General features: G+C 41.0%; 1 protein-coding gene across 2 annotated transcripts; it reads left to right on the top strand.

Annotated features, from left to right (window-relative positions):
• Positions 1-5,484: 5,484 nt before the first annotated feature.
• On the top strand, positions 5,485-7,954 carry LOC147313391 (uncharacterized). 2 transcript variants are annotated; one of them, XM_086262889.1, is made up of 5 exons: positions 5,485-5,608; positions 6,419-6,565; positions 6,974-7,148; positions 7,293-7,458; positions 7,611-7,954. In XM_086262889.1, the coding sequence occupies exons 2-4, from the start codon at positions 6,511-6,513 to the stop codon at positions 7,456-7,458; spliced, it is 396 nt and encodes a 131-aa protein (XP_086119015.1). In that variant the 5' UTR covers positions 5,485-5,608; positions 6,419-6,510; the 3' UTR covers positions 7,611-7,954. The 2 variants fall into 2 exon arrangements, with proteins under 2 accessions (XP_086119015.1, XP_086119014.1); XM_086262888.1 differs by lacking the exon at positions 5,485-5,608 and having other exon boundaries at positions 6,171-6,565.
• Positions 7,955-22,413: the final 14,459 nt, after the last annotated feature.

Raw genomic sequence — 22,413 nt, 5'->3', positions numbered from 1 at the left:
GCCTCGTCCACCCCAGCTGTGAAACTCAGAAACCAGTCTTACCTGCTACCATCTATCGTCCACCTGGGCCTTACACAGAGTTTCTGTCTGATTTCTCAGACTTTATATCTGATGTAGTGCTCAGCTCAGATAAAATAATTATTGTGGGTGATTTTAACATTCATGTAGATGCTAAAAATGACAGCCTATAGAAACTGAACATTTAACAGTGTTTCCTGAAAACCCTCTCCTGTCTAATCATTTCCTGATTCCCATTTACATTTACAATAATTGATTACACAGTAGTGGGGAGCGGACTTCATCACAGTAGATGTCTTTCTGAAAGTGCTGCAACTAAGTTTGAGAATATGATCCACCCACTGTTATCATCTTCAATGCCCTGTACCAACACAGAGCAGAGCAGCTACCTGAACGCTACTCAACACTTCAATTTGTTAATAATTTTACCTCCTCACTACGTACAACTCTGGATACTGTAGCTCTGGTGAAAACTAAGGCCTCAAATCAGAAGTACTTGACTCCGTGGTATAATTCTCAAACACGTAGCCTAAAACAGATGACTCATAAGCTGGAGAGGAAATGGCGTGTCACAAATTTAGAAGATCATCATTTAGCCTGGAGAAATAGTTTGTTGCTTTATAAGAAAGCCAGAACATCTTACTACTCATCACTGATTGAAGAATATAAGAACAACCCTAGGTTTCTCTTCAGCACTGTTTGTTTTCCATCTGAAAATATCTCCATGATGAAGAGTATAGAAAGTCACAACCGTCAATCTTCTACACACATTTGCTGATATACAGAAGTAAAGAGCAGTGATAGAAACTACTGTAGTTCAATTTGTTGTGGAAACACTGGTTTGTACGCTGAATGCTGCCCAAATAGTCTCAATTTCTTTGGTATATTAGGCTGAAGAAGACACTGTGATAGATGGAAATTATTATACATATATTACATATATTACATATATATATATGTATAATAATTGTCATTGTTCATTACGTCTAAGTAATGTGAAAATGTGTGAATACTTACAGAAGAAACCATCTAATTCTGTTTTCACCCTGACAAAGAAGCATTTCAATTTAATTTTTCACAAAAGTTAGTGGATCTAAGTCCCACTAACAGTTACATGAGGCATTCCCAAATATTCAAGCTGTAAGGTTGGCCAGGATTTAATTAAGCAAAGAAACAGCTCTCTCCTCTGCATTTGGCAGTACTTGATAGTTCACCGATTCAGCTCATTAGCAAAGAAATCTCCATGACAGCAGAGAAAAATGTGCTTTCAAAGGCCAAAGGGCAACGTTCCTTTTGACTGCTCTCACACAGGCAGTTCCTCTGTCAACCCTTTTCAGTTCCTTGCTGCAGACAGCACGAATGGTCATGACAAATATCGCATCTGCATGTCCAAGGTTCCTGGTTGCTGCTTTCATTGTGTGTAAATGAAAATGGTTGCTGGTCCATGACATTTGCAAAATGCACTTTTCCTTAGTAATCAAACCCAAATCCAAGTCTTGGATATTTAGCATTAAAATAAAAAGATACCTCAAATAAGTTTATTAAATCAACCAAGAAGAAGAGAAGAGAAAATAATATATTTTTTTTTTCTTTCGGCACGGTGGTTTGCATTGTTGCTGCACAGCAAGAAGGTCTGGAGTTCAATTCCACCATCAGGCCCGGGTCTTTCTGTGTGGAGTTTGCATGTTCTCCCCATGTTTGCGTGGGTTCTCCCTGGGTACTCCGCCTCCTCCCACAGTCCAAAGACATGCAGTTAGTGGGGATAGCTAACTGGTCAATCTAAATTGCCCATAGGTGTGAATGTGAGTGCTAATGGTTGTCTGTCTCTATATGTTAGCCCTGCGACAGACTGGAGACCTGTCCAGGGTGTACCCCGCCTCTCACCCTATGGGATAGGCTACAGCACCCCACGTGACCCTGAAAAGGAGAAGTGGAAGCAGATGGATGGATGAATATTTTCTTTCAAAAACAGGAATCTGAGGAAGAACTCCAAACTGGCAGAAATGGTCCAGTCCAATCAAAGAGATCAGAGACCCACTACAGTGACATTTGTAGTAGCTACAATGATCTGAAGTGTGGAAAACTGAACTATTCCTTAAATACACAGGAGCCTGAGGGAATGATAAGCAAATGCGTCCAGGTGGAGTGGCCAACAGCTGACTGGAAAGCCCTTACCTGTCAAAAGACAGATTGAGAGAGAGCAAGAAACAAAGGAGGTGGAAGGCGGGCTGTGCCAGGCCATATCAGTGACATAATACTGATATGCACATGTGTCAGTCTATGACTCTCACCAAGCATTAGACATTTGGAGCAGGTTAGTGTACATTTGTTTCATAGAGCAACATCAAACATGTGCCTTGCCTTCTTCAGACATTACATGTATTTATCAAATATTCAAATATGTTGGTCACACCAGAGCCACGCTAGGGAAGATACACCAATTCTTATGAATCTCATTGTACAGAAAAGTGCTGCAATTCAAGCAGGCACACTCCTCAAGGAATGCAGATAAATGACCAAAGTAAATATTTTGTTCTCTTCCTGGCGGATGTTAATTTAAATAATGCTGAATATCTGAAACTTTCAAGATTAATGAACTATAATTAAAGATGATGCTGTTATACAATTAAAGTAACATTAAGGTTTAGCGGGGAGACGTTCTTTTTGTCAAGAAACTCTACAACAAAGATTTCACAGATGTCTTTTTATTTCTCAGACAGAAAGGAAATGAGTGTTTACAATCTCCTTAAAGACTTCTCCAAACATGGTAGAGACACAAATGGTGACCAAGGAACACAGGTCATTGACTTCCTCTTCCCCCACAGCTGTAGCTGAGCTTCTGTAGGCTAGTCAGTCTCAGGGCCTCCCTGCTTCCTGACCCTGGAAGCCAGGGAACTCTGGGCTTCCTTGTCTAAAAGAAAGTAGTCATGAACTGTGAAATATCTGCAAGGTATTAGTATTGCTCAGCCACAATGGCAGAGCCCAGCACACAATGCATGGAAGTTCTGCACAGTAGTGCAGGATGACATATCCGGTGTGGGCCAAAAAGAACACATCATCCTATTGTATACTATCATTGTGTGGATGGGTGGGCGCTCTCATTGGAAGAGAGGCAATGTGTGCTCTTTGGCTTTTTCTCCAACTGTCTTAATCCCTACGTTTTCATAGGGGCACTCTGGTTCAGACTTGGCCCATAGAACAGTTACAAAAAAAAAACATCTGACAAAAGCTGGCAAGAAACTTCCTCCCACTCGAGTCAGGCCATCATGGCAGCAACTTTTATGTATTTGTGTTTTGACAGTGAGCTCACCTGAATTTCATCTTATCTGCTCTTCTTCAAATATACCGTAAAGCAGATTCTTCCTATCTCTAGAGGAATGCTCTAATACAATTTCTTTTCCTTGGCACTGTGACAGTTTGGCCTTGGGTCAGGTGAAGATTCTCCTTAAGCAAATGCATAAGTAAACATTATTATACCACTAATTATTGTACTCTAAAGCTATCATAGCGCATGTTGGTCTGCAAGTCAGGGCCAATAGACAGGAAGCACAAAATTAAGTTATTAATGCTCTCTTTATACCATAAAGCTGTACTCAGGACAAAGGTTTGTAAACAGCTTGGATCTCGTTCAACAGGTACACTGAAATGAAAAGTGTGGGAAAGTCACACAAATGGTTTTCATGAAATGTTAGACATGCAATAACCTGCATGTGTAAACATGCACGCTGGTGTTGTTTTGAGCTTCCTGGATGGTTTTGTTTATGTTGTAATCTCCTTAGTGGAACTGGAAGTACATTATAAACTTCTCTTTCTAACAACACAGTAGCTGTCGCCCACATGAAATCAACAACCTTGAGCAAGATGTTAAACAAGCTCAGGCTTGACTGAGGGGTCACTGGAGTTTGTTTTAAGCCAAATCCTGGCAAGAAGAAAAATACACAGTATTGCTTAGTGTGGCCTTTGCAGAATGCCTTCTACCATAATAAATGAGGAAATGCTTGTATTTGAAAGGCACAATGCTACTATTACAGTACTAATGTATGTAGCAGCATTAAAATGTGTTAGAATGAAACTGCAACATAGATATATAGATATATAGATATAGATGTTATTGGCCATAGTTCTGACCTTTGTTTTCTGACCTGAGGGGTGGCAGGCTTGTGTTCACAGGGTCAGAACACTGTGCTGCTCCTCTAGTCAGTGTGGACAGACTGAGTGGGAGCCAAGCCAGAAGAGCAGCCGTGGTAGCCGGGACCTAAGCCAAACAACGTGGGCACGTATTTCAGCCGGATGCAGCAGGAAGCTCATTCACACCTTTTGACTCACATCTAAAGTGGGCAAAGTTCCCTTGTTACCTGACAAGTAGTCTGTTCAAAGTCATTGTAATGACACAGGTGAATAGTTTTGTTGTCCATAGACAAGCAGTAATACTGTAACCAAAGACTGGACAGAGAGGTTTGATGAGCTGATGAGATTTCACATTTCATTTACTTTTATTTTTCAAAAACATCATTTTATCACTGCTTTAATGAGGTTAAATCTAATAAAGCTTAAGGGGTGCAGTAAGTGTTTTGAAAATAACCTTATTAGTCTTTCTAACAAGATGAAAGTTTATGCAGTTTTACAGGTTTCATCCATACTTACTGTTCATTCTTGACTTTGGAAAAAAGCAAAACCTTTGTCAGCATATTCAATTACTTCTTACAGTCTTTGAGTTTCTGCCTTTATATTCTTCCAACATGTGTAATGAATCTTGGCAATTCATCAATAACAGTATATTGATTTTTTGGCTCATTTTGATCTCACCTGAAGTTCTCTTTCAGGTGGCCTGTGACTGACAGGGACCGGCAAGCCCTGGCTGGGCTATTTACATTTACTTACTGTATTTTTTAAAATTGCGGTAGTAGTTATACCTACCGTTAACACATTAGCAGTAGTGCTACTGTATTATGTGATTTGAATGGTTCATCATACTGTTTGTGTATTTTTACTCTTTCAGTGGTTGGTTGCAATAGTGCATTACATTTTAACTCTTTCACTGCCAACCATTTCCAGATTTTCCTCCAACCTATGCCATTTGTCAGTATGATACCAGTGAAAGTATTATGGTTTTGACTTTTTAGGGGACTTGCCTGTGTGTAAGGTTCAAGAATTCTGATCATCTAATCTGCTGCATGCAGTTGTATGCACATGCACAGCTGCTGCAAATGTGTGCTTGCCACTGCGTTGCCAAAGGCGAACTTCAGTCAGTGGAGAATATTGTAATTATTTGGCGGAGGCTTCTCAGTCGAGCAGTAACTGAATTGCTCATTTACTGAACGTGCAACATGTACAGAACTCTTCTGGGAACTAGTCAACCCAACTTAGTGAAACACACACTGAATGCATGCTGGCCCCGCCCACCCACCTACCTCTACCAACCACCACTCCATATCCTGACTGACATGACCTGTGATCCAGTGATTGACAGGAGAGGAAAGACAGTCCAACTTTGTTAACTCTTCATTACGATATGCTCGAGAGGACAAAAGATTTTGCACCTCGTTATTGTTGGACCTCTGTGTGGAAACTGCAAACAGGACGTCATAAGGTAATGCAAAGGACTCTCCTACCTAACATACTCGTTTATTAATTCTTAAGAGCATATATATTTTTTGTGTGTGGGGGGGAGGGGGGGGGGCTTAAAATCGGTGTTAGCTTGGTCGAAATAGCACATTAGCTGAATTATTCTGGAAAAAATAGGTTGTGTGTGTTTTTTTCTTTTCTTATTTAAATATTTAGATATATATTTTCCACGGGGAGGGGCGAGGAACACAGGCACAACGACAGTCTTTGTCTTTTTCCCGCCGAGTGTGGTGCATTGTCCTCCTGCGCTTCTGTTCTATGACTATTGAGAAGCTGGCCACGCTAACAGTGGGACATTTAGCTTCAGCTAAAGCAGCAGGTAAAAATACACATTTAATGAGAATAAAGAAAGACAACTTTTTTTTGGAAATTTAGAGACTGCTAAAACAATCTTATCCAGTTTTGAGCTTGCTCATGTAGGTTAGCCTGCTTTATTTAATTTTGTGTGAGCTGCAGTACACAACACTAAAAAGTTAATATAACATTAGGTTGGTGGCATGAGGAACTCCAACCTAAGTTTAATATTTATTATTTTTTTAAGTGGGAAGGGGAGCATGTTTTTTTTCCTTTAATACAACGTCTTCCAGGGTCTTTTTCATAGGAAAACCGTGTAACGTCTGTGTTAGGTTGGTCAAAAGAGCAATTAGTTGAATTATTCTTGAAAAGATGGGTTGTGTGTTTTTTTTCTTTTATTTACTTATGTAAATATATTTTTCAAGGGTTAAATAAATGCAACATTAAATTAACAATTGTCTCTCTGTCTTTTCCCGCCCAGTGTGGTGCATTGCTGTCCTCCTGCCCTTGCTGGCTGCGCTGACAGTGTGATGTAGCCTCAGTGTTTGTGTTTTAAAGGCTTTTTCCACCAAGATGTCTGTTGAGAGAGAGATGACCTTACCCATCACACCAAGGGTAATAGCGCTTGGTAAGTAAATAGTTTCAATCCTCTTGTAATATTTTTGTAAAAAATCTATGTAATTATTGTGGTATTTGTACCCACAACAACTTACTTAACAGGGGTTTGTCTGTTTTATATTGTATAAAAATAGAATACACACAGTTTGCTGCTGTTTCTCTTATTATTTATTATACACAATGACCAACAGGAAAAAACAGCCTAACATTTCAGCACAGGCCAAAATGCCAAAACATTAGGCAGTTTTTTCCTGTAATTGATCATAATTTTCATTACATAATAAATAATAAGAGAAATAGCAGCAAACTGTGTGGATTCTATTTTTTTACAGTGTGAGGCCTGCTATCCAGCATTCTTGTGGAAACCTTATTTGTAACGGTGAGCACATTGTCTTATTGGACTCTTGTCTGTTTTTAGGGAATAATTTCATGTCTGCAAGCCGCTGGATGATCAGTTTGGAGGGCAAGGTATTTTATGAGCCTGAGCAGATGCATGACTTTGCCAGCACCCTTGCTGTCTTCTTTGCGTCATACTACGTTTTCAACCTTGAGTATCAGGAGTCAGCGTCCATCACACAGGAGATGATACAGAGGTAAATACTTTACACCATTAAAGCTTACACCATTTAAGAATGAAATATATGTGATAGCTTGACTACAGTTGCAGAAACATATAGGTGATTGCTGTAATGTATGTTTTAATTTTGAAATTAAAGCAGCCTTTTTTCCGTTAAAAGGTTCTTTGTGAGGATCAATCCAGACATGGGAACAAAATGCCCTGCAAAACTTGGTACAAGCTGCAAGACAGGTCGTGTCGTAAAGAGGAAGGTTACAAGCATCAGCCCTCGGATCACCACCTTCCTCCAGCGGCTCTCTGAGTTTGAATGGAGGACTTCCAACTAGGTAAGAATACAGAGATGATAATATCTTTTACATAGCTGATAATTATATACATACTGTACACACATCCATACAACAGTATGAATGATCTCAGACAGATGTGAACAAGTGAATAACCTGAGCAAACATGAATATTGATGATGTGTCTTTGACAGGTGGTGATAAAGACTACGCTGAACCCGACCATCCTGGTAACGGAAATCTAAATCCCATGTCACATTCTATTTCCTGGGACCCACTGATAATTATTACATTTTGTAAATGATTTTTGTTTTACAATTGTAATAGTTTATTTAATGTTCATGCTGGTGGGTTTGTCCTGTTTTTAGTGGAATGAAAAACTGTTTTCCTTAAAAAAATCAGACACGGAAAGGTGAAGGACTGTGTAGTTTTCATGTACGCTTCTATTTATTTTGGTTATTGACATTGTTTTTATTCAGTTGAAAAATGTTTTTCTTGTTAAAAAAATATCAACAATAAATGTTGGTTTAATTCACTATTCTGAGACTACTTTATTGAATTATATTGTTTTTTGTAAATGTTCTTATATTGAATATGAATGTTAATATTATTTTATATGCTGTAAAACACAATTACAGTCTAAACAAATTATACTGTACACAATTACAGTGTTATACCATAAACCACATTTGCAGTACAGTGATACTATAAAACTTAATCACGGTAAGTCTTTCTAACTGTAAACCACGTTTACAGTAAAGCTGTTATACTGTAATATATGTTTACAGTAAAGTGGTTGAACTGTAAAACATCACAACAGTAAAGATACTGTAGATTAGTAATTACAGTAACTTACTGGCAATAGTGTTGCCAGTAAGTTGCTGTAAAAATACAATAAAATGTCTAACAGTGTAGACCAGCTGTACTAACAGGAGGGATATTGATCCTCTCCCATCCCATGTTTTCCTTCCACTAAGACAATCTTCAAACAATGACCTCACTACTGTGGCAACACAAAAACAATCAAGAAGAGAGTCCAGGCTGAGGTAGGGACAGTGTAAGCTGAAGTCAAGGGCATCACAGAGCAAAGGGAGACTGCCATCACACGGGAAGCAATCATCAAACATTTATTGAAATATTTCAAGAGTTTTATGAAAACAAACTCTGGTTTGTGCTTTGCAAGGAGAGAAGAATCACGAAGCAGCCTCTGGTGACTGCACAATATTAAACAACTGTTTGTCTGTCTTGAAATGTGGCAGCTCATGAAGTGAATTTGAGTTGTGCCACTTCTCACTTTGCCAGATTGACCCCCTGAAAAACTGAGAAGTGAAAGTGCCCTGCTTCTTGTCTTTAACACTTTGGGCACTGTTAGCAGTTCTGATTTTTGTTCTGTTTTTTGGGGTTGTTTTTTAGGTTCTGCTGTTTGCATTTGTGGTCAGTCTTTGGCTTCGAATTGTACTATACTTACTACATATTTAGTCTTTTTCTCTTTTGTTTTGTTTTTTGTGTTTTTAATGCATAACCAAGCAGCTTATTGTAATACACTTTGGTAGGTTCACAGGTACAGCTATTATCATCCACAACATCATCATTATCGCTCACTTCTCTTTCTAGTGTGTTGCTGATGGATAACAGCTGTTGTTGAGATGTATTAATCATTAAAAGCTCACATTCTTTTGGCTGAATGATTTATTGGAGTTGTTATCACCAACACAAGGACATAAAACCATGGAAATTGGGGAAGTTTGTGGAAGGGTAGACAGCAACTGAACATCCATATCTAGCCACTAAAGACATACTGTCAAAAAAACCAAAATCATTTTCCCTCAGTTTCTGCCACCTCCAGCGTGATATATTATAAAACATATTTTCCCTCCCTTCCCTCTCCAGCTGTGAAAATATTTTCCCTGTCAAACATCTGTTGGAGGAATGTGAGGACAGAAAGGGGGCCCACTTCCTGTCAGTAAAGCTACAGAGTGGTAGACTCTCCTAGCCCCCCAGTGCATACACAGTTGCTGCCAACAGCTTCTCACAGTAGTTTCACGACCATCCAACCCCACAGGTGTCCTATCATCCTTATACTCATTTACAAACATAGTTTTCTGTGTGTAATAATACTGTACTGAACAGCAGTTTAAACCAGCTGGACCACAGTATAAGCGATGAAAATGAAGAACTCTTTGACCTGTAGGAGAAGAAGAAAAGTTTCCTAGTTCAGTGAGTTCGATTTTAACTTCTGTCAAAGTTGAACCGATGAACTGTTTTGTGAAAAAAGGTTCCCATAAAAAGTGAGGCAACCCAACTCTTCCCTTTCGTTCTATGGAGCTTGATAGACTTTTTTTAATTAACTGTTTTGATTTCCACAAACTCCTAGATCAATCTTATTTCAAGCTGCAGCTGTTTCGTGGAAGAAAAACGACTCAATGCCAAACTCTGCTCTTTCAGATAGGATGATGATATTTATGATACTTAATGTAAATTCCTGAGTTAAAAATAGTTTACAACTTTCCACAATTAACAAATGCTTTCAACAGTTTGGAGTATTCATTTTTCTTGCATTACATTTCATCGGCGAGTCTGTGGCTCAGGAGGTACAGCAGGTCATGCAGTAATCAGAAGGTTGGTTGTAAATGGCCTGTATTTGTATAGCGCTTTACCTGGTCCATATGTACCCTAAAGCACTTTACACTACATTCAGTCAGCCACCCACAAGTTACATTGTAGCCACAGCTGCCCTGGGGCACACTGACAGAGGCGAGGCTGCTGGACACTGGCACCACTGGGCCCTCTGACCCCACCAGTAGGCAACAGGTGAAGTGTCTTGCCCAAGGACACAACGACCGAGACTGTCCGAGCCGGGGCTCGAACCAGCAACCTTCCGATTACAAGACGAACGGCCAACTTTTGAGCCACGATCACCTACGGTTGCTTGAGTCTGCATGCCAAAGTATCCTTGGGCAAGATATTTAACACTGATTTGCTTCATGTGTTTACTCGAGTCTGAATGGTAGATAGAAATAGATGTTAGATGAGGTGAAGTGCTTCCTTTCTTCTATATCAATTCTGTATATTGTTGTTGTTATCAGTGATATGGCCTTGTTTTCCAGCTTATACGTATTTAGTTTGCTCCATGCACGTTTTGCATTTATTTTGCCTTTATCTGAGTGCAGTTCAGATAAGGCTCTGCAGAAGTCCATCATTCACTCAGAAGTCTTGCACTCAAGGCTTTTTGACCTTCCATCCGTTGTCTGGGTAACCTCCAAGGTCAGACAGGCCAGGAAGCAGATGGGCAGCAGACTGAGATATCACCACGGGCTGTGGTTAGTTGTGATTGGCCACGTTCCTGTGTGGCTGGGATGATGAGATCGTGTTAGGAGGACAGAGAGTGAGGGGCCTGCTGTTTGGTTTTGGCTACACCGGGGCCTGACTGGAGCAGCTGGGCTGCTGCACAGCGTTCCCATTATTCATGTGAGGACCTGACTCGCAATCCTACATGGAACTGCCCTGTGTGTGCTGCACCAACTGCTTCTTACTGTTGCCTGTCAAGGGTACAGCAATGAAGAGGGCATGCAGAGTGGATAGGCAGGTTTCATGCTGGGAATCCTGAAAGACAACAGCAACACAGTGTGTATCTCTGAGTGTAGATCTGACACAACAGATACTTTTCATGTCAGGGCATTCAGTATGGAAACTGGCTGTAAAATTTTGTAGCTATGTGCAGGAGCTTCATCAATTACGACATCAGCACCTTAACAATTTCATCCAACGCAAGAAATGTCATTGACTAAGTGTCCAGAGCAACCCTGGCCCTAGCTGTGGATGTTGTTTGATAATCCTGTAACACCTATATTTTTCATCTTTTGTGAATTTGAAGGTTTTTGTCTTTATCAGAGGATCAGCTCTTTTATATTTTCAGACTTTTAAAGTTTTCTATTGTCGTGAGCTATATTAATGAAAAGCATGAAATTAGATCCATGTCCCAAGTATAAATACCAGCGCAGCTATTCACTGCATTTCAGACAATGTAAGTCCTTGCCCTAACCCAGGACATAAAGCAATTACCACGGATTTTAGTTTCTCCTTGGCAGTCACTTCAGTGCATACATACTCTCACAGTTACTTTCTACTTAATTTTGTCAATGAACAATCAAAAGAGCAATGAACTCCTTGACTTACGGCATCAAGTAGCTGTTTTACTGATTTACACTTTGGCAGGGACATACAGTAACCAACATGTCTATAACCTATTTGTTTCTAGGTATAATTCCATTGATTTGTAAAGTAAGGTATATTTCTGTATTGCCCCTGATACACAACAGTGCAGATCACAAAGCACAGACCCAGCTGCATCATTATATATTCCACAGACACTGATTACAGTTTTTGCCTCCTACACTTCCTTTCTGTGGAGCACCAGGACACTTAAGCCTCATTTGGTTGAAAAGCTTGTCCTGTCTTTGCCTTTCTTTTAATGAGAAAGTACCATTCAAATGTGGACAGTGAGCATATGGCATTAGATCTGGGCTAGTCATCACTGTCTGTTTCCTCTGCCCTCCTCTCAGGGTAATAACCTCCTTCCTTGCACGAGTTATGTGGGGGTGCAGTTTACCAGAGTACAGTTCTAAAATATTGTTATTACAAGACCACTCACTACAAGAACCGCTGGACCAAAAGGCTCGAATCTAATCTTAAGTGCAGTGTGATGATGATCTTCTGCGTTTCATCCATAGACTGCTATCATATTTGGAGGAGAGGAGTTCTAAATGATCAACTATAGCTCACAACTTTGAATGGCAACCTGCATCCGTAAACGTGTAGACACAAATTTAAATTCGATTCACAACAACAGTCGCCTCAAGGCACTTTATATTGTAAGGTAGACTCTACAATAATACATACAGAGAAAAACCCAACAATTATATGACCCCCTATGAGCACTTTGGTCACAGTGGGAAAGAAAAACTCCCTTTTAACAGGAAGAAACCTCCAGCATAACCAGGTTGGGGTGCTACAAACTTTGATCTAATCCAAAGTTTGTAGCACAAACTTCTTTGACAGTATGTAAGATGAAGCAAGTCGTGTTATTCGTCAGAGAATTCTATTAAATGCTTGAAAAGTCCCTACAATTGTCTGAGAGGTTGATTTCACAACTCAAATTAGCAGAAGTAAGTTCTGCCAGAGAACTACCAGCAATAGTGCCATTGTCAACATGCCTGATTTGGCATCCTTAACAAACTCAGGTAGAGGAACCAGCTTAAAGTGGTCAAAAGAGGAACCTCATTTTTTCACCCCAACGTTTGAACATGATGTCTAGTACCTCAAAGATACAGTGGTGTGAATATGTGTTGTCCTCTTCCTGATTTTCTTTATTTTTTGTCTGCTTGTCACACTTAAATGTTTTAGATCATGAAACGACTTTAAATGTTGGACAAAGATAACACAAGTAAAGACAAAATGCAGTTTCTGATCTCTCAGTCTGAAAGGTTATAAAGCAATTTCTAAAGCTGAGGGACTCCAACGAACCACAGTGAGAGCCATTATCCACAAATGGCAAAAACGCAGAACAGTGGTGAAGCTTCCCAGGAGTGGCTGGCCGACCAAAATTACCCCAAGGGCGCAGCGGCAACTCATTCAAGAGGTCACAAAAACAAAACCCAGAAAAACATTGAAAGAACGGCAGGTCTCACTTGTCTCACTAAAGTCATTTTCATAAGTCCACCATAAGAAAGAAATTGGACAAAAATATCTTGCATGAGCAAGTTTCTAGACGAAAACTACTGCTGAGCAAATGGAACATAAAGGCTCATCTCAGTTTCCTAGAAAACATCTTGATGATCTCCAAGACTTTTGGCAAAATTCTCTGTGAACTGAAGAGATAAAACTCTAACTTTTTGGAAGCATTTCAGAAAACATCATACCAACATTAAAATATGGTGTTGGCAGTGTGATGGTCCGGGGTTGCTTTGCTGCCTCAGCACCTGGAAGACTTGCTGTGGTAAATTTGAATTCTGCTGTCTACCAAGATATCCTGAAGGAGAATGTCTGGCCATCTGTTCATGACCTCAAGCTGAAGCTGACTTGGGTTCTGCAGCAAGACAATGAGCCAGTCCACTTCTGATTTGCTTAAGAAGAACAAAATGAAGACTTTGGAGTCGTCCTAACCTGAATCCAATTTAGATGCTGTGGCATGACCTTAAAAAGATAGTTCATGTTCAAAAACCCTCCACTGTGGCTAAATTACTATCCATCCATCCATCCATCCATCCATCTTCATCCGCTTTATCCAAGGCCGGGTCACGGGGCAGCAGCCTAAGGCCCAGACCTCCCTCTCCCCAGCCACCTCATCCAGCTTATCCGGGGGAATACCAAGGCGTTCCCAGGCCAGCCGAGAGATATAATCTCTCCAGCGTGTCCTGGGTCTGCCCCGGGACCTCCTCCCGGTGGGACATGCCCGGAACACCTCACCCAGGAGGTTTCCAGGAGGCATGCTTGTCAGATGCCCGAACCACCTCAGCTGGCTCCTTTCGATGTGGAGCAGCAGTGGCTCTACTCTGAGCCCCTCTCGGATGGCCGAACTTCTCACCCTATCTCTAAGGGAGAGGCCAGCCACCCTTCGGAGGAAGCTCATTTCTGCTGCTTGTATCCGCGATCTCATTCTTTCGGTCACTACCCACAACTCGTGGCCATAGGTGAGGGTAGGGACGTAGATCGACCGGTAAATTGAGAGCTTCGCTTTTACACTCAGCTCCCTCTTCACCACGACGGACCGGTGCAGCGTCCGCATTACTGCAGCTGCAGCCCCAATCCGTCTGTCGATCTCCGGCTCCCTTCTTCCATCACTCGCGAACAAGACCCCAAGATACTTGAACTCCACTTGGGGCAGGAACTCATCCCCGACCCAGAGTGAGCACTCCACCCTTTTTCGGCTGAGAACCATAGCCTCAGATTTGGAGGTGCTGATCCTCATTCCCGCTGCTTCACACTCGGCTGCGAACCGTTCCAGTGCGAGCTGGAGGCCCTCACCCGATGAAGCCAACAGAACTACATCATCCGCAAAAATCAGAGATGAGATTCTGAGGCCACCAAAGTGAAAGCCCTCCGCCACTTGGCTGCGCCTAGAAATCCTGTCCATAAAAATTATGAATAGAACCAGAGACAAAGGGCAGCCCTGGCGGAGCCCATCACCCACCGGGAACAAGTCCGACTTATTGCCGGCAATGCGAACCAAGCTCTTGCAACGGTTGTATAGGGATTGAATGGCCCGTAGCAATGGGCCAGACACCCCATACTCCCACAACACCTCCCACAGGACACCCCGAGGGACACGGTCGAGTCCACAAAACACATGTAGACTGGTTGGGCAAACTCCCATGCACCCTCAAGTGTCCTTGAGAGGATAAAGAGCTAGTCCAGTGTTCTGCGACCAGGACGAAAACCGCATTGTTCCTCCTGTATCCGAGGTTCGACTAGCGGACGAACTCTCCTTTCCAGCACCCTGGCATAGACTTTCCCAGGGAGGCTGAGGAGTGTGATCCCCCTGTAGTTGGAACACACCCTCCGGTCTCCCTTCTTAAAGATGGGGACCACCACCCTGGTCTGCCAGTCCACAGGTACTGCCCCTGATCTCCACGCAACATTGCAGAGGCGTGTCAACCAGGACAGCCCTACAACGTCCAGAGCCTTCAGGAACTCGGGACGGACCTCATCAACACCAGGGGCTCTGCCACCAAGGAGTTGTTTAACTGCCTCAGTGACCTCGCCCCTGGAAATTGGCGGGTCATTCCCCTCATCCCCAGACTCTGCTTCCTCCTCGGAAGACGTGTCAGTGGGATTAAGGAGGTCCTCGAAGTATTCCTTCCACCGCCTGACAATTTTCTCAGTCGACGTCAGCAAAAGACTTTCAGACTGCCTCGAAGAGATTCTGGCAAACCGTCAGGCTAAATTACTACAATTCTGCAAAGATGAGTAGACCAGAATTCTTCCACGGAGCTGTGAGAGACGCATTGCCAGTTGTTGAAAACATTCGATTGCACTTGTTGCTGCTAAGGGTGGTCCAACCAGTTATTAGGTTTAAGGGGCAATCGTGTTTTCACAAAGCACCATGTAGGTTTGGATTTTTTACTTTTTTCTTTTTTTTTACCTTGAAGATGTTTAATAAACACGTTCATTTAAAAACTGCATTTTGTGTTTACTTGTGTTATCTTTGTCTAATATTTTAATTTGTTTGATAATCTGAAACTTTTAAGTGTGACAAACATACTAAAAAAATATAGGAAGTCAGGAAGGGGGCAAACACTTTTTCACACCACTGTAGGTTAATATTCTTGTGCTTCAAAATAACAGAATAGCCTGGGATGGAGTTCATTTCTAGGCCAGAATTAATCTTTCAGTCAATCCATGAAGGGAGAACTTTTCTTTTAACATTAAATAATGATGCAATGTGCTATCAATAGATGTGGTCACTTAAGGATTTAGTTCAGCAGCGACCTCAGCTGAACTAAAAACTTGTTAGTGTGTGAATGCAGGTGGTAGTGTTTTCAAAGCAAGGGTGCCTTACTTTGGAATGAAACTCTTTGCTTCCTTAGTATGAGTCACATTACAATGCAGATTTAATATTTGTTCAGAGACTGAGGGGTTATAACCAGAAACACCTGTGTATATGCTGATCATGTCCCAGTGGATAGAAAACAGCCTGTACATCAGCTACTTTTACAGCACATTGTTTTCCAAAGTGTACAAAGAGAAACATTGGGAAGCTACCAAAAATGTCTTGGATGAATCACATCATTAATAATAGCAAATAAACCCCTTTTTTGTTCCTTAAAGATCTGCTCCATGATCAAACCTTTTACTTTTGAGTTTGCTGGACTGTTTCACTGTTGAGGCTCTTTCTTAACTTCATTTTTTAACATTGAAAAAAATGCAGGAGTACAAAATGTACCCGGTTCACTTAATCATTAAAATGTTAACCCACATTGGAATTTATCACACATGACCTTTTCTGTCAAATGGCTTATTACATGAATATGAATTAAATATATGATGGAGGGATTGATGTGTATGGATTTTCCAATTGGACCAGCAGAAGATGGAAAAATATGTCCAGTTTATGTTGAATTATAATGTTATTGCAGTACTATTGTTGTACTCTGGTTCAAAATCAGCATTACATAGTTTGTCTAATCCAGCAAGCTTGTTTTTAATACTTCATCGAATAATAATTCCATAAATCCCTTTTCTGTGGGAAATTCTGAAAAGCATGTTACAGCATGTTTCCTCTTGATATCAGCACAGTGAAGTAAACTGTTTTATTCAGTTAGTATGAGTAGTGAAATTTTTTCCTAATTTAATATATGGCAGATATGTAATTTTGTTGCAGGTACTGTAGGCACCCACTGCAACTGCTGTAATTTTGTTAAATACAAATACAGCAAATACATGGATTGGACTCTGTTTTCTTTGTTAACTGCCATGATTTAACCACAGACAAGTGAAGTGATTGTTATCTAACGACAATGGTACATTTCAGCAGTATTTAAGTTGCCATGTTGAAAGCAGGTAGCATAACAACCAAAGCTCCTTTGCGAAAGGATATGTTTTGATGTATCATAAGCAGATGCCTTCATTGCTGACACCCTGCCCTAACCAAACATCTGAATTACCTCACACCAACTGTACATATGCCACACTGAATTCCACTTAGTTGTATAAGCACAGTTAGAACATATTGCTAAACACAAAAGCAAAGTTTGTTATGTCACAGTTTAATCTAATAGTGTGTTCAAACTTAATGAGCTGTAAATGTTCCATTTGCTAGTATTATTACTAGCACTGATTCAAGTACTCAAAGAAGCTCAACACAGTATAGTAATATCTAGCTTTCAGGGAATGCCAAGCACTGAAAAAGGTGTCGATAAAGTGGAACTTTTCTTTCAGCTGGATTTTATTTGTGCAAAAAAAAAATCAGTGAGACAATATGGAACCTTTTATTTGGAGATTTGTTTAGTAGACACGAAACACTGCCTGTATTAAGGATAACTTACACAATAAAGCCCTGCTTTGAAAAAAACTGTCACAGATTTAACTCTGACAACTGTGAAGCTGGATTTAAAAGATAACAGCTTGTAGTGCAGGTCTTTAGAGCATGTTCAGTGCCATCTTGCACAAGTGCAGAATGTGACATCACTGGGTTGGTTAGTTGGTTAGTGCTACTAGACTTACATTAGTTGATCCTAGCTAACTATTGAAAGAAGCGATAACTCATTGGAAAACAAGAAACCTAATACTGAAAAGCAATCTAAAGGGTCACTTTTGTATTGTCCCTGACTGTAGAAATGAGTTTTATGTTTAAAAAAAAACTGAGGCTATACTGTGCATTTTCACTCTCTTTTTCTTTAGCAGTAAGTGGTTCTTCAATGTTAGCTAACTGTGTGTAAGAAAATTCACTTGTTAGCTGAAATGTTAGGGTCTGTAGCACTTTATAAATGAAGACTGTGTGGAGGAGACCCTTTTTGAGTCAGGTGGTTCACCGGACCAACATGCGCTAGGCGAGTGGCTCCAGCAGATCCCGGGAACAACATCGGAGATCTCTCTCCAGAAGAGTGCAGTCCTGGGAACAGCTAAGATACTGCGCAGGACCCTCAAGCTCCCAGGCCTCTGGTAGAGGACCCGAGCTTGAAGGATAAAACCGCCCGCAGGGGCGTGCTGGGTGTATACACACACACACACACACACACACACACACACACACACATACATACATATATATATATATATATATATATATATATATATATATATATATATATATATATATATATATATATATATGGCATAGTGGCAGTATGTCAGTTATTATTTTACCTCCAGAGAGTAAAGCTGTTTCTCTGGTAGTTATTATAGCAAATATTGAAATATGGTGCTGCTTCAGGCGTAGTTTCAGGGCCTGTGTTTTGCAGTTTTTACACAAATTTCTAATATGTTTTTTAAACTCTGAATGTGGAGAATGAGAGCTGGATAGCTATTATTCATTTTGTATTCTGATCTAGGAATGCGTGTAACAATCAGCCCTCCTCTCCCATGTGAAATGCAGGAAACATAAACATCAGCAGTTTATCAGTTTGTTGCTTTTTGCACACATAGTCTTTATTTTGCATGACTTATTCACATGTGTGCAGTTATATTGACGCATCTTTAGTTGCAAAGCTGGGGCTCATCATCATGATGTTTTTGGGTCTTTTAAACATCACTCTGTGATGACCTCCAGGCACAAGGTGTCTCTGTTTTGGATTTGGTGTGGTGGTTTGTAATGTGCTTTGTTCTTCAGGAGCTGATTGTGGTAATGGGCTGCATGAGCTTCACCTTGGCGCAGTGAGCCTGGCTATAAAATGTCCCTCTTTTCTGCAGTGGGCCTCTGGCTTCTCTCCGGTTCTCTAATTTGCTCTCCATCCTGATTTGGACACCAGTTTCCGTTGATCAAAGCTGAGCTTGTGCACTGGTAGCACACTCCCACAGATCTGTTCTCTTTATACAGAGCTACCTGCTGCCTTTATGCTATTAGAGCTGGCCCTTCTTTGCATTTCACCTGTGGTGCCAAGTGCAGTAACAGTCTCTGCAGCAGCACCTTGCCTTCCAGCCTTCTCTGTAGCAGTCACTGACTAGTTCTTGGTACCTCTCCCTATTCTGCTCAAAGGTCTTCTCCATTCACTCTTCCCACAGCACAGTGAAAACATTCTTTGTTGCCTCTAACACCGTCATCATGTCAAGTGTGAGGGTGGTCTTGATGGCATGCTAGGGAGACTTGGGAATTGTCTGCCAAGGTCCACTGACAGCTGGCAGTCCTGTGCAGTGTTGAGAAACCCCAAAGGTGCCTGAGATGTTATTATTGGCTTCTCTCCTTCTCTGATGAAGCTGGTGGCTTTCTTTTTGTGTTTGACCTTTGGCAGTTGGTTATCATATTACAGATGCTCTCGGTGATGGTCTTAAACCACTGATAGCAGCCTTCTCCCAGGGCAACAGCTCAGAATATGTTTGAGGGTCCCTGTCTTCTGGCAAAGGGACAATGTAAGCCAAGCCTCAGCAGTGCTGGTAAGATGGCCCAGAAAGAGCATCATAGAGAATCTGAACCAAGACCCTGATGCAGTGTGGGTCTGTCTGCCATCAGGACTCCATGGCACAGTAATGCTGTCTCTGCTCTCTGATTCCTGCTGGTCATGACTGGCACTCCTGCCCTAGAAACTTTAGGGTTCAAATGCTTTTACCAGCATATACAGCCAAAGAAAACGGGATGACTAATATAGTGGTACCTGGCATGATTTCGACCTCCAATTTGTGTTGCTCTGATGTTATTGACCCTGCTGAAAGTCTCAATCTGAACTGACTGTAAAAAAAAAAGATGGCTCTTACTGTGTCTGGAACATGGTGCCTCTAACATCAGCTTGTGAGATATGCATTACTTTGCTAAGGTCCTGACCTATTTTGATTCTACAAGCAGTGCATTTGAATACAGATTAGGCAGGAGTGGCATTGAGGGATGTAGTTGTCATTAATCTCAGACAAGAGCTTGACAGGAGCTGAACACTGCAAATGGAAATGTCCATCTCTCTGAGTGAGCACTCCGTTTAAGACAAGCAGGTTAAATCATTCGCTCAGAACTTTGAAATGGACACTTTCTCCTGTGTGGGTTCAGTTTAAGTGGGTGGATATTAATTTACAACACAAGGAATGTTGGAATGCACTGTGATGAATCACATACAGAATTGTACTTGAAGATTGTCCATCTGGTTTCAACAGTCTAAATTTGTATTAAATGGATCCATGATTCTTTTTATACTCTGTCAATATCCAAGCAAGTAAGGATGAAGCAAGCTACTGCCAAAGTTGCAGTTCCCACTTGAGACTGGATCCAAAAGCAACTCTTCCCTATGTTAAAATGCCAAAGTTTACAGCAAAAATGGTATGAAAACTGTCACTGTGGACAATTTCATTCTTCTTGACAGCTGTAGAGGAATAAAAAAGGCACATGATATGTTTGCCAGCACAGTTGGCTACACCTCCTCCATTGTGATTGTGGTGTTGTTGCCATTTTAATTGCTTTTAATACAATTATCTGAAACACCATATGGCCTGCTGTCAGATGCAGACTGTGTTGGACACAAATAATTTTAGTTTGAATAGACTTTTATTCAGCACTCTAATTACTCTAATATACAGTCACGACAAACAGTTTAAGGCCACTTGAGAAATGGCAAAAAATCATATTTTGCATGGTTGGAACTTAACAAGTTACCAAGTAGAGCTTCCACATGCAACAAGAAGAAATGAGCATGAAATTTATTGAAAACAATGCTTAAACTGAAACAGGCTGTTTTAAAGCTGATCAAAAGTTTAGCATCATGTGCCTTTAAAAGGCCAAATCTATGCAAAAATGTGGATTCATTGTCATTTTCTGTCAGGTAGTCACACTAACATTGACGTTCTGATGGCCAAGGAAAAAAAACTTTCCCTTTTTTGCATAAGCAGGGTGTCACGCAATGCGCCATCGCTGCTGAGGTGGGACGCAGTAAGACGGTCATTTGGAATTTCTTAAATGATCCTGAGGATTATGGAACAAAAAAGTCAAGTGGAAGACCAAAAAAAATTTCAAAAAAATTTCACCATCCAATTGGCTGTCCGTCAAGACACTGGATGATCCTTCAATCAAATTAAGACCGTTACTGGTGCCGACTGCAGCATCAGACGGCATCAAAGACTGAAAGGCTTCAAAAACAAAAAATGTCTGCAAAGCTCTTGTCTCCTTGAACGGCACAGAACTGACCATTTGGACTTTGCAAGAGAGCACCAAACATGGGACATTGAAAGTTTTAAGAAAGTTTTGTTCTCTGATGAGAAAAAACTGATTCTTGATGGTCCTGATGGTTTCCAATGTTACTGGTATTTCATGATACTAGACAGAGCACCCAGATATATTAATATACATTATCACAGATAGAAAAAAGGAGATTAATATCTGGATCAATCTGCTTACATATTTTCAAGGATTAAGAAAAATTCCCTTGTGATTTGATCACATGGGAATTTTTGTATTGTTGAATCATCCAAAATCTCATCTAAACACTGATAATTTCTCTTTCTCTGTAGCACACCATCTTTCCAACCTTTCCCCTTTTCTTGAATTGTAAAGAACCCTCCTCCACATATCCAGAGTCGAAGGCCCAGATGAAAGTGTGGAGGAATACATTTGTTGTGAACCGACATAGATAAGGTTATCCATCTTTGTGCTTTAACAAAATCAGGTGTCTTGTAGGGATCAGACATTTGAAAGCAAATACAATACATAGTTCATCACTTTCAGCTGACACTTTTCCTTCTTTTGAGGAAGGTTTTCTTTTTTGTCTAAGGATCTATTTACCCTGTTCGAAACCCTGGGGGAAAATACAGTGCTTCTCTATTGACTGGCCTGGGCCATAATTGCTGTATAGCTACAGCTATAACACTCAATAAGGGAGCTTGGCCAGTACTACTGATTTGTGATCTGCCAGCTCTGCCACACAGGTCTTTCTTCTGTCTTAATTTTTTCAAGGGGAGGTTGGCAGGAGTCCTATCCGAGAGCAACTGGGAAACAAAAGAGGAAGACAGCCTCCTTCCTACATTCCAGGAGCACCCTGAGGACACGCAGCAGCTGGTTCCTGTGCTAAAATCTGAGAGCAACACTGCCCTCTAGAGTGTCTGTTGCTGAACCGGCAGCTTAACAGAAAAGTTCGGGAGACACAGTGGTAAACAAGGGGCCCGCTCTGTGTTGTGAGTTTGGTGATAGTGTTGGGCGATGAGAGCAGTGGGCCTGATGACAAATTAGACTGTTTATCTCAACCAGGGTCTGAGTCAGTGCTTTGTTTTCCCATCCCATCATCCCATTTCCCATGCTGTCAACCAACTGCATCTTTGTGTCTCTCTGTGGGCATAGAGGGCATGTGTATGTGTTTGCATGTCTGGCCAAAA

Source organism: Aulonocara sp. 'chitande type north' Nkhata Bay, linkage group LG15 (assembly GCF_057382095.1).
Source record: "Aulonocara sp. 'chitande type north' Nkhata Bay isolate Kocher_YH1m ecotype deep benthic linkage group LG15, A_spYH_male_GT1.1, whole genome shotgun sequence".
Classification (NCBI taxonomy): Eukaryota; Metazoa; Chordata; class Actinopteri; order Cichliformes; family Cichlidae; genus Aulonocara; species Aulonocara sp. 'chitande type north' Nkhata Bay.
The sequence above is the reverse complement of the archived record's forward strand: the minus strand, read 5'-3'. Positions and strand labels throughout refer to the sequence as shown.